Source organism: Hemicordylus capensis, chromosome 8 (assembly GCF_027244095.1).
Source record: "Hemicordylus capensis ecotype Gifberg chromosome 8, rHemCap1.1.pri, whole genome shotgun sequence".
NCBI classification, from domain to species: Eukaryota; Metazoa; Chordata; class Lepidosauria; order Squamata; family Cordylidae; genus Hemicordylus; species Hemicordylus capensis.
In genome coordinates, this window is record NC_069664.1 from 9,969,014 (window position 1) to 9,982,060 (window position 13,047).

Below are 13,047 nucleotides of genomic sequence, written 5' to 3' on the forward strand. Positions count from 1 at the left end.
TATCCGAGGCCTGTTTTGTTTATTATTTGTGAAAGTGGAGTCATGGTGATTACAAACAACAGAGGGGATAGTGAGTCCCCTTGGAAAATACCTCTTCTGATGCTAACCTATCCAAGTGTCTCACCATTGATTGTTAACTGTGTACTCCACATACTCATTGCGTTTTATATAAATATCTGAATGTTTTTGCTGACACCAGTTGTTTCTAAATATTTTAGTATCCATATATGAGGCAATGAGTCGAAGGCCTTCTTGTAGTCAATCCATGCAACACTTAAATTTGTTTTTCTTCTCTTGCAATTTTCTAAAATCATTTTGTCAATCAGCAGCTGGTCTTTTGTGCCTCTGGTGTTCGGGCAATTTCCTTTCTGTTCAACTGGAAGCTGTTTGTTAGTTAATAAGTGTTGCATCACTTCATCTGCTATTATTCCAGTTAATAATTTGAACATGGTTGGCAGGCAGGTTATCGGTCTATAATTACTTGGAACTGCACCTTTTGCTGGGTCTTTCATTATGAGATGGATTTTCCCAGTTGTTAGCCATTGTTCAACATCACCTCCTTGCAAAATGTGATTGAACTGTTTTGATAGTTGTTTATGAAGGCTTGTTAGGTGTTTAAGCCAAAAGCCATGCAGTTCATCATCTCCTGGTGCAGTCCAATTTTTAATTTTCTTTGCTCTTTCACTTATCAATTCTGGTGTTATTATTAGATCTTGCATTTGTTGGTTACATTTTTTGACCTCTTTTATCCAGCCTGTTTATTTATTGTAATCTGTTGGGTTGTCCCATAATTTTTCCCAGAATTACATTAATAATAAATTTATTATTTTTCTTTACACAGTCAGACAGGTGTTATTGACTGGTTTGTTTTATCCATACATCGAGTCCTTCCCAAGGACCTGGGATGCCAGAATTTTATTGTCAATGGTTATAGATATCGTCACAGAATATAGGCTGTTCCCAGTAAAGCTGCTTTTTGTAATTGGCTGATGGTGATTTCTGTGGCCCCGATGGTGTTGAGGTGCTCTTCAAGGTCTTTTGGAACTGCACCCAGGGCGCCAATGACCACTGGGGTTATTTTGGTCTTCTTCTGCCACAGCCTTTCAATTTCAATTTGTAGATCTTTGTATTTTGTGATTTTTTTTCTATTTCTTTTTCTTCTATTCTGCTATCCCCTGGTATTGCTGTGTCGATTATTTTGACTTGTTTTTCTTTCTTCTCGACTACAGTTATATCTGGTGTATTGTGGGGCAGATGTTTGTCTGTTTGTAGTCGGAAGTCCCATAATATTTTTACATCTTTATTTTCTTCAACTTTTTCAATTTTATGGTCCCACCAATTTTTGGCTACAGGTAGCTTGTGTTTTTTGCAGATGTTCCAGTGTATCATCTCTGCTACCTTGTCATGCCATTATTATTATTGTTATTGTTATTATTATTATTATTAATTTGATTTCTATACCGCCCTTCCAGAAATGGCTCAGGGTAGTTTACACAGAGAAATAATTAATAAATAAGACGACTCCCTGTCCCCAAAGGGCTAACAATCTAAAAAGAAATGTAAGATAGACACCAGCAACAGTCATTGGAGGTACTGTGCTGGGGGTGGATAGGGCCAGTTACCCTCCTTCTGCTCAATAAAGAGAATCACCACATTAAAAGGCTTTGCTGGTCAATGACCGAATAAATGTATAACTTAAAAGGTGCCTCTTTGCCAAGTTAGCAGGGGTCATTAGGGGTCATTAGAGGGAGGGGAGGGGAGGCAGAGCAAATGGGAAGTATATGCCATTTTTGCAAATGAAAAAAAATGCTCTGTATATAGCAGCTATCAAACAAATGCAACAATTTTTAATAATAATGAGGCTTATTCATTCATTCATTCATTCATTCATAGACTCTGGAATGCTCTTCCAGCCATCCACTCCTCAGTCTCCATCACAGTTTTTAGAAAGCATGTACAACCTTGGCTTTTTACCCAGGCTTTTATGTGATTGTTTCGATTGCTGCTGCTTTGTATTTTTTATGGTTTATTGTGCTTGTTTTTTAATTCCTTTTCATCAGATCTGTATTTTTATATTCTAGCCTAATATTTTAACTGTGTATTTTTAATAGTCTTGTTTAAACTTTTGTGTGAACCGCTTTGAGATTGTTTTAATGAAAGGCGGTATAGAAATTTAACAATAAACAACAAAAAATAGTTCCGTTTCAAATTACTGCCTTTCTGAAAATGTATCCCATTTGTGTGTTTTTCAGTACAGTCCGCTGGTGGTTGTTGTTTAAATTAATTGGGTCTGTTTTCATTGATTTATTAAGTTCATACTGCGCTTTCCTTTTTTGTTATTAATTTTATACTGTTTTTATGTATGCATCGCTGTGAGCCACTCTGAGCAGTGTTGTACTAGAGAAAGTACATATACTATACATATCTGAAACAGTAATAAAGTGACTTCTGGCTCCCTGTCTTTCCTTAGACCCAGATCAGCCTGCCAGATGTGGTGATCTGGATGCTCTGTGATGACACTCGGGTGGCTTATGCCCGGGTGAAGCCTCATAAAATCATGTTCTCCAAAGCTGGCCCCTACGCCAAAGGCAGGCTGTGTGGCAAAACCCAGACCATCTTCCTGAAGGTAAAAGAATATATCCAGGACAGCACAGTCATTGGCCAATAGGGTCTGTGCAGTGGCTTCCAAATTCCAAACTTCCCAGTGGCTTCCAAATTCAGATTTTCAAAGAAAGTTAGATTGAGGAGGAGAGATAAAGGGTGGGATTAGGAAGCATATGGAGGGAGAGACACCAAATTGAAAAAGGAATTAGAGCTGATCTTGTGGGTGGGGGGGTTGGTCTTGCAGTAGTGAGCATGAATCGTCCCTCTTGCTAAGCAAGGGATCCATGTTTGAGAACCCCTGACTTATGTACAGACAGACTGCAAATGTTTGTAATGAAAACCCTGGTTTTCAGGATGCCGAGTTATTTAGTGGATAATAGAGCCGCGGGAGGAAATGAGATACCCTGCTTTTTCCAGTCTCCATTCGGGGGAATTCTCACCTGCAGCCCTGGCAAAAATGAACGGGACTGGCACATATAATAACTCTCTTGCCCTTTCTCCCATAGGGTGCACAAAGCAAAGGGGGGTACACCCCTATTCCGGCTCTCCTCCGAGTGCGCATGTGGCTTGGGCGGCTAGCAGATAGTGCGGAGTGGATGAAATGTTGCGAAGGGAACATCGTTGTCTACGCGGAGACGGTGAGACAAGAGAAGCAGCTTCATGGGAAAGGTTCCAATGACCTCAGGATGATTCCTGAGTGGTTGGGGCCATGGCTTAGTGGTAGAATCCTCAAGTTCGATCCCTGGCAGCATCTCAACATAAGAAGAGCCTTGCTGGATCAGACCTAAAGCGTCTCTAGTCCAACACCCCATTTCATGTAGTGGCCCACCAGGTACTTTGGGAAGCCAGGCAACCAGGAGATGAAGACATGCCCTCTCTCCTGTTGTTGCTGCCCTGCAACCGGTATTTAGAGGCATTTTGCCTCTGAGCCTGAAGGTGGCCTATAGCCATCAAGACCAGAGGCCATTGATGGACCTGTCCTGCACGAATTTCTCGAAGCCCTTTTAGAGAATTTCTCTAAGACCCTTTTAAAGCCATCCAAGCTGGTGGACATTACCACATCCCACAGCAGAGAGTGCCATAGATTAATTATGCGCTTTAGCTGGTCCAACATTTCCTGGCCTTTAGTTTCATGGGATGACCGCTGGTTCTAAAGTTGTGAGAGAGGGAGAAGAAGTTCTCCTTATCCACATTCTCCAAGCCGTGCCTAATTCTATAAAGCTCTATCATGTCTCCCCTTTGTCACCTTTTTTCTAAAGTAAAAAGCCCCAGGTGTAGCCTAGCCTCGTAAGGAAGGTGCTCTGGCCCTCTGTTCATCTTGGCTGCCCTCTTCTGCACCTTTTCCAGTTCTACAATATCCTTTTTGAGATATGGTGACCAGAACTTTAGTTCTTCAGGTAGGGCTGTGAAAGACAACCCCAGAGAGCTGCTGCCAGTTAGTGCATTAGTCCTAAGCTCAGTGGTCTGACTCAGTATCAGGTCTGACTCTGTATCACAGGTTCATTGTCCTCGGGCAGACCTGGGTTCAAATTCCCACTCAGCCAGAGGTCCACCTAGGTAATTTTGGAGCCTGGACCTAAAGGCTTTTGGAGGCCCCCCTCCCCTGCAAATTAAGCATCATCATGCTTGGCCGGATGACCATACCACCCAGGACAGACTAAAGAGGATTTGGGGGCCCTCAGGGGCTGTGAAGGCCCTGGACTTCAGCTCTGAAGTCCAGGGGTAAGAGCACCACTGCACTCAGCCACAAAGTTCGTGGCGTGACACTTGGCCACCTCAGCCTGATTTGTCTTGCAATGCTGTTGTGAGGATAAAATGTAAGGGAAAGATCATGCACAAAGCCTAACACCCTGAACTCCTCAGAGGAAGGGGAGGGTGAAGATGTAATACAGAGGTGCACAACTCAAATGGGCATTTGAGTTGTGCACTCAATGCACAACTCAATGCCTCAACAGCAAAACATGGTGTTTAGGGGTGGAGGTCAATTTTCCGTGCAATTTACATTGAAATGGATTATTAAAAATATTAATTAAAGCCATTGTTTGTTCGTTTTGCCCTTGTCAAGGGACCCACAATTTTAACTAAGCATAATGGCTGGGAAATATCCCTGCTGAGTTGGGGGGGCACCTGGAGTGCATGCCAGCCCCAAACTAATCTCTTCTCCCTAAATCACTGTTGCTTTCAGGTTGCAATCCTAGACATGCTTGCTTGGGAGTAAGCCTTACAACTTTCTCCTGCAAGGTATTCCTACCTGTAGGCCAACAAAAAGGTCCACATGGGCCAAATCCGGTCCCTGGGCCTTATGTTGTGCAAGCCTGATGGATATAATTGAAGAATCCTGCGCCACTGATGAGGATTGTGTCCCTTTCACACTTTCAGTATGAAAACCAAAGGAAGATGCATGGAATATGGGGGACCAAGGACTTGATGGACCACCCCAACTTTTCAGATGTAACCGGGCAGGTGAGCCTCCCCAAAGACCAGTTTCGACTGCCCAATGGTTGGAAATGGGACGGCGACTGGACTGTGGAGCCCCAAAGAAGGTGTGTGTCTTACCTTTCTGTATTCACATCATCATGATATATTACAGTTGATTGATTGTGTTCCTATATCGCCCTCTATTAAATCTCTGGGCAATACAGAAATACAATTAAAACCATTCACTCATACCTTTTAAATTTTGACTTTTAAATTTGATTTTTTAAAAAACTTTTGAAAAGTTTTTAAATTGTTTTGTATTGCAATATGCATTTTGTATTTGTGATGTGACAAATAAGATGTGTTATTATTGTGACAAATAAGATGTGTTATTATTTCATGTGTTCTGTGTTTTTTAAGGTAAAGTGTGCCGTCAAGTCAGTGTCAACTCCTGGCGCCCACAGAGCCCTGTGGTTGTCTTTGGTAGAATACAGGAGGGGTTGACCATTGCCATCTCCCACGCAGTATGAGATGATGCCTTTCAGCACCTTCCTATATTGCTGCTGCCCGATATAGGTGTTTCCCATAGTTTGGGAAACATACCAGTAGAGATTCGAACTGGCAACCTCTGGCTTGTTAGTCAGGTTATTTCCCCACTGTGCCATTTTTACTTGATTTTTTTTAATGCTGTGTTGTGAGCAGCACAGAGAACAATTTGTTATGGGATGAATAATAATAATAATAATAATAATAATAATAATAATAATAATAATAAAAAATTCAATTTCTATACCACCCTTCCAATAATGGCTCAGGGCGGTTTACAAAGAGAAATAACAAACAAATAAGGTGGCTCCCTGTCCCCAAATGGCTCACAATCTAAAAAGAAACATAAGACACACACCAGCAACAGTCACTGGAAGTACTGTGCTGAGGGTGGATAGGGCCAGTTACTCTCCCCCTGCTAAATAAAGAGAATCACCACGGTAAAAGGTGCCTCTTTGCCCAGTTAGCAGGGGATATGCCCAGTTAGCAGGGGGTTATTATTTATTAATAATATTATTATTAATAAATTATTATTATTATTATTAACCCCAACAACAATTAAAACCTAAAATCATCTAAAACAAATTAAAATAACCATCAAGAAAACTTTAAAACATTATCAACGAAAAGTCTGATAAAACAGATGAATTTTCAAGAGTCACTTAAAAGCAGTCAGAGATGGGGAGGTTCTGGTCAAAGCTTCCCTAGAGAAGGCCCCAAGGAGCTGGTGGTAACCACAACCAGACCTCCCCCGATTATCGTAATAGGTGGCAGGTTCATGAAGAAGGCGGCGCTCTCTTAGATACCCTTACATAATATGAGCAAGAGACGAGATTATTGCCACATGTGCTGCCCCAGCAGGAAGCTTCATGGGGTGGCAAAGAGCAGGTAAGGACCTGCTCTCCTTTTTCTTAAAGTTCCCAGGGCCCATTCCAAAAAAGTGCTCGAACCACAGTTCAAACCACAGTTTGTGCACATCCCTAGTGGAGGATCAGGCTAATGGCCACTAGCCTGGATAGCTGTATGTTTCCTTCAGGATCAGAGCGGGGCATGGCCCTGAACACTAGATGCTAGGGGACACCAAGAGGAGGGGGCAATTTCCCTCTTTTCCCCACCTCCAGGATTCCCAGATGCACCTGACTGGTCACAGCGTGCGGTAGGATGCTGGACTGGCTGGGCCTTTAGGCTTGATCCAGCAAGGCTTTTCTTATGTTCTTATGACATAGCACTGCTCAGATTCCTAGCATTTCAGGGTCTGGTCTAAAGGAATAGGATGCACAAATGATCCAAAGATAATTAGGTATAGGTCTCAGTGCCTGAATGAGAGACCACACACACACACACACACACACACACACACACCTTTTTAATTACTCGTTTTCTTACATTCTCTCTTTGCATGTTTCTAAATATAGAAACTGTTACAGACTTAATAAGCCCCCGGGCTCCCATCCAAAGGCTATGAAACCCCATAGTTTTATGCCAAGAATGTCTCTCTCACACAGGGAAGTGTGCAACAGTGTTCCCTGATTGTGTGCATATGCAATACCCAAAAGCACAGAACCTCCCTATTGTGTTTTTGTCCAGGCTCTTGCTGGATACAGAGACAAACCACACCGAGGTGCTGGAGGAAGTATATGAAAACCAAATCCGGAAACCTGGGCGTACATGGAAACTTGCTACAATCCCCTATAGTGACATGGTGAGTGAAGAGACCGTGAGTGGCTTGATGATGGTTGTGTGGCATGTGTGACCAGGTTCTGGGTGAGGGACTAATATTCTTCTTGAGTTATGTCCTGCCCATTCTACATAGAAGAGCCCACAAGGCTTGGAATGTAAGGCAAAGGAGCTTTCAGCACTACAGACAGCTCCATGAGAGAAGTTGCTCTGACAGAGCTAGACTGAGCCCTTAAATAGCTCTGAGTTCAGGGTTAGGGTGCTAGGCCCTGCCTGAAGAGTGCAAGCCTCTTTAGGGGGGCTTCTGGCCCAGAGGGCAGGCTTCTAATATAGAGTCTGACATTCCTCCTCCTCTCTACTTGATCCTGCCTTTCTCATTTCTGGCACTAGTGTGCAGATATCAACAGTGTGGGAAAGGCGGGACCTTCAGGGGGTTCTGATTCCAAGTGTGCTGCTTTGGGGAGGGGCTGAGGAGCTGTTTTGTGGGGCGGCAATTCTGGAGCTCTCTCAAGTTCTGATTTGGGACTGGGTCCACTGCTCGTCCTGCCTCCTTAGGGTCAGACTCAGAGTCACTCCTGAGGGTGGGGGTCATGGCAGGTTATGCCAGGGACATTTGAACTTCCTCCATTTGAAGTGGCGCAGCAGGGAAATGCTTGACTAACAAGCAGAAGTTTGACGGTTCGAATCCCCACTGGTACTATACTGGGCAGCAGCGATATAAGAAGATGCTGAAAGGCATCATAGTGAATGCTCATAGTGATTTTTGGTGATGTCTAACCCCCTGGAGATGGAAAATAGGTGATAGCGCAGTTGCACTTACAGTTTTCTGTGTATCATCTCTTCTTTATCCCTATTCCCAAATGATCAGTGTAAAATTGCGTCATTCTTGTACAGAGGAAAGGGTTAGGGTCAGGGTTAGGGTAATAATGCACAAGTGGATGTCTTCTCTCCATGGAGTAATCTTTGGAGGACATCCCTGCCAATTTCCATTTCCATTCCTCTGACAACATTGATGACATGTTATAGTAGTGTTTGTGTTTTTAAACTGTGAAAAGCTTTTTAAAAGGAAAAGGAAAGATTGTGTCGTCGAGTCGGTGTCGACTCATGGCGACCACAGAGTCATGTGGCTTTCTTGGTAGAATACAGGAGGGGTTTACCATTGCCATCTCCCATGAAGTATGAGATTATGCCTTTGCCATTGTCACTGTAGTGAGCATCTGCCTCCAGCACCTTCCTATATCGCTGCTGCCTGATATAGGTGACTACAAATATATATTTACTAGGCACAGTCTAACCACCTAATGGTGCAGTGGGGAAATGACTTGATAATCAAGCCAGAGGCTGCCGGTTCAAATCCCCACTGGTATGTTTCCCAGACTATGGGAAACACCTATATCGGGCAGCAGCGATATAAGAAGATGCTGAAAGGCATCATCTCATACTGTGCAGGAGAAGGCAATGGTCAACCCCTCCTGTATTCTACCAAAGACAACCACAGGGCTCCGTCATCGCCAGGAGTCGACACCAACTCGATGGCACACTTTACCTTTAGGCACAGTCTGGGAAGCACACTGATGGAGACTTGAACTCACAGCCTCTTGCTCCCTAGGCAAGCTGCTTCCCTGCTGCACAACCACCACTTTTAAAACACCATTGCGAAATTGTGTTAAAGCACTATTGAAAATCTTGCCATGCTATCACCTGCTTTCCATCTCTAGGGGTGTAGACCTTGTCACAAACCACAAAGAGCATCCCTCCTCACAGATAGGACTGACCACTCCATCTGGCTCATGTACTTAATGACATTAGAATGATATTTGAAGCTCAGTTTCAAAATTTCACCTAAGCCAGGTCATTGTTGGTACGAAACCCCTTGGAAGCCCTTCTGAACTGGTCCCAAACCTTAATCCCCAAATCTCGATTGCCCCAGATAATGGAGTTTTTAAAAAAACCAAAAAAATCTCCTCTTTTTAATATAGTTGTTAGATTTCTGTTGCAGTCCTATTTTGCTCTCTCTGTTCCAGAGAGGTGCTCCCGCCCTTGCAAAGGGAGAGATGGTATGTCCTTCAGGCTGGAACGTTGTAGAAGACTGGAAAGTGGAGCTGAACCGGGCTGTGGATGATGCTGGCAAGTCTCCATTTCCAGTTGGGCCCTGAACCATTAGGAATGCGACTGAAATCCCAGATTTCTTAGATAGATAGATATTACTTAATATATTACACTCACACAAGAATGGACCAGCAACAAAATGTTGCAGTATATGTTGGCAAATATTTGCAAAATTCAAACCATCGAATGCAAGTAAGCATAGGAGCATAGGAACATAGGAAGCTGCCATATACTGAGTCAGACCATTGGTCCATCTAGCTCAGTATTGTCTAAACCAGGGATTCTCAACGTGTGGGTCCCCAGATGTAATTGGACTTCAACTCCCATAATTCCCAAACAAAGGCCACTGGGGCTGGGGATTATGGAAGTTGAAGTCCAGTAATAACTGTGGACTCACACATTGAGAAACTCTGGTCTAAACGCACTGGCAGCAGCTTTTCCAAGGTTGCAGGCAGGAATCTCTCTCAGCCCTATCTTGGAGATGCTGCCAGGGAGGGAACCTGGAACCTAGATGCTCTTCCCAGAGCCACTCCATCCTCTAAGGGGAATACCTTGCAGTGTTCACACTTTTAGTCCCCCTTTCATTTGCAACCAAGGTGGACCCTGCTTAGCTAAGGGGACAAGTCATGCTTGCTATTACAAGACCAGCTCTCCTCCCTGCATGCATTCGACGACAACAACACATATACACTGATGCGGACTGAGCTGTCAGTGAGGTCATGAGTGTCACTGGGTGTCAACTCAGTGTGTGGCAGCTGTGGAAAAGATAAATTCCACGCTGGGGATCATTAGAAAGTGAATTGAAAATAAAACTGCTAATATTATAATGCCTTTAGAAAAATCTATGGTATGGCCACATTTGGAGTACTGCGTACAGTTCTGGTCTCCATATCTTAAGAAGGATATTGTAGAACTGGAAAAGGTGCAGAAGAGGGCAACCAAGATGATCAGAGGTTAAGAACACCTTCCTTGTGAGCCAAGGCTACAACATAGTTTGGAAAAGAAGCAACTACAGGGTGACATTATAGAGGTCTATAAAATTAGGCATGGTGTGGAGATAGTGGATATTTTTTCCCCTCTCACACACAACTCTAGAACCAGAATCCCATGAAAATGATCTCATGATCCCATGAAAATGAATCCTGGGAAACCGACAAAAGGAAGTACTTTTTCACACAATGAAGAATTTTTGATTGACTGATTAAGTGTCATCAATAACAAATCAATCTCTTAGCGACCACATAGATAGATTCTCTCTAGGATGATCTGTCTTCAACTGGGCCTTCAAGGTCTCTCAGTGGTGCATTCATTGCTGTTGTAATTGAGCCCATCCACCTTGCTGCTGGTCATCCTCTTCTTTCCTTTCCTTCAACTTTCCCAGCATTATGGACTTCTCAAGGGAGCTGGGTCTTCACATAATATGTCCAAAGTATGATAGTTTGAGCCTGGTCATTTGTGCCTCGAGTGAAAATTCTGGATTGATTTGTTCTATGGTCCATTGGTTTATTTTCCTGGCTGTCCATGGTATCCTCAAAAGTCCTCAAAAGTCTTCTCCAGCACCAAATTCAAAAGCAGCAATACTTTTTCTGTCTTGCTTCTTCAAAGTCCAGCTCCATCCAACGGTGCCACGGGAAAAAACATTGTCCAAAAGATTCAAATCTTAATGCAGAATTACTCTATGGAATTCTCTACCATGGGATGTGGTGATGGCCACCAGCTTGGATGGTTTTAAAAAGGGATTAGACAAATTCATGAAGGACAAGGATATCAATGACTACTAGTCTTAATGGCTGTAGGCTACCTCCAGGCTCAGAGAGGCAGGATGCCTCTGAATCCCAGTTGCATGGGAGCAACAGCAGGAGAAGGGACATACTTGCATCTCCTGCTTGTGGGCTTCCCAGAGGCAGCTGGTGGACCACTGCAGGAGACAGGATGCCGGACTGGATGGGTCTTGGGTCTTCTCCAGCATGGTTGTTCTTATGCCTGGTCTCGGTGTCTCGATATGACTCGATATCTCCCAGAGGCTATCCTGGGATCTGACGAGAGCACATGCCCTTTCCTAGGTTGGGAGTACGGAGTTGTCATCCCACCTGCAGAGATGCCCCGTGCCTGGATTGCGGCTGAAAAGACCTATCACACTCATCGGCGCCGACGCTGGTTCCGGAAGCGCTGCCGGAATCTGGACAGTGCAAGCCGGGAAGAGCTCATGAGCACCTTTCTTAAGCTGGTAAGTGGCACTGATGCTTCTTCACACAGTGCATTATCCATGCCATTTATGGAAAGCACGGGGACATAGAAAGTTGCCTTATATGGAGTCAAACCCTTGGTCCTTCTAGCTCAGTATTGTTGACTACACTGATTGGCAGCGGCTCTCGAAGGTTTCAGGCAGGAGTCTCTCCCAGCACTACCTAGAGATGCTGCCAGGGTTTGAACCTGGGACCTTTGACGTGAAAAAAAAGTGCTCTTGCATTGAGCTAAGGCCCCACCACCCACAAAAGAGGAACATAGGAGGCTGCCGTATACAGAGTCAGACCATTGGACCATCGAGCTCAGTCTTGTCTACACAGACTGGCAGCGGCTTCTCCAAGGTTTCAGGCAGGAATCTCTCTCAGCCCTATCTTGGAGATGCTGCCAAAGAAGGAACTTGGAACATAGATATGCTTCCCAGAGTGGTTCCACCCCTTAAGGGGTATCTCTGACAGTGCTCACACATGTAGTCTCCCATTCATATGCAACCAGGGCAGACCCTGCTTAGATAAGGAGACAAGTCATGCTTGCTACCACAAGACCAGCTCTCCTCCCTCCTTCATAGCCCATGGGTCACCCTCAAAAGAAGAGCATCTTCTTGCTTGAATGCAGAAGGTTCCAAGTTCCCTCCCTGACATCTCCAGATAGGGCTGCGAGAGACTCCTGCCCAGAGGTGCACCTAGGTAATTTTGGAGCCTGGACCTTAAGGCCTTTGGAGGCCCCCCTCCCCTGCAAAGAAAGCATCATCATACTCGGCCAGGTGACCACACCACTCGGGACAGACTGAAGAGGATTTGGGGGGGCCCAGGAGCTGTGGAGGCCCCGGACTTTGGCCAGCATGTCCAGGGGTAAGAGCGCCTCCACTCCTGCCTGCAACCTTGGATAAGCCACTGCCAGTCTGTGTCAACAATACTGAGCTAGAGGGACCAAGGGTCTGACTCAGTATATGGCAGCTTCCTATATAAACATCTTGAAATTCCATGATGGAACTAGAGACCAGAGTTGACTGGCGTTGTACATTATTATAGATTTGGGTTGTGACCATTACCTCTCCACCCCAGCTCATCATCCACCCTACCTTCTCCCGGGTTCTTTTCAATCCCTCTGGTCTTCCATTTCTTGCAGCACTCGAAGAAAAAGGCAGATGAAGAAGAAGTCTGGGAGTACGCCTCCCTCTACGGCTGGAAATTCCACCTGGAGCGGCGTCCAAATGATGTCATCCGCCGACGATGCTGGAGGAGGAAGCTGGCGCCCTCCGTACCCAGCCGTGTCGTCCCCATTTTCCTCTTGGAGGGCTCGTTGGTAAGGAAAGGCAGGTGCAGAGACACTGTGGGTGGCTACCACTGACACAGTCATTTGCCTCCCCCCTCCAAAAAAAAAAAAAGGACTCTATTTAGGATGCCCCCTGCTGGACAACCATGAAGAATGTTTTCGCACCCCCTCGAC

The 13,047-nt window shown here is 44.7% G+C and overlaps 1 protein-coding gene across 12 annotated transcripts in view; it reads left to right on the top strand.

The window, feature by feature from the left end:
• Nucleotides 1-13,047, top strand: part of FER1L5 (fer-1 like family member 5) — an 87,983-nt gene that overhangs the window by 39,591 nt on the left and 35,345 nt on the right. For all 12 annotated transcript variants that reach the window (XR_008311153.1, XR_008311154.1, XR_008311155.1 and 9 more), the window contains exons 23-29: nt 2,471-2,626; nt 3,111-3,242; nt 4,984-5,147; nt 7,156-7,270; nt 9,270-9,372; nt 11,418-11,581; nt 12,727-12,903. Coding sequence is in view for 9 of the 12 variants with exons in the window: in XM_053270218.1 (XP_053126193.1) it covers nt 2,471-2,626; nt 3,111-3,242; nt 4,984-5,147; nt 7,156-7,270; nt 9,270-9,372; nt 11,418-11,581; nt 12,727-12,903 (1,011 nt within the window). In the remaining 3 variants the exon portion in view is untranslated. The remainder of the gene's footprint in view (nt 1-2,470; nt 2,627-3,110; nt 3,243-4,983; nt 5,148-7,155; nt 7,271-9,269; nt 9,373-11,417; nt 11,582-12,726; nt 12,904-13,047) is intronic.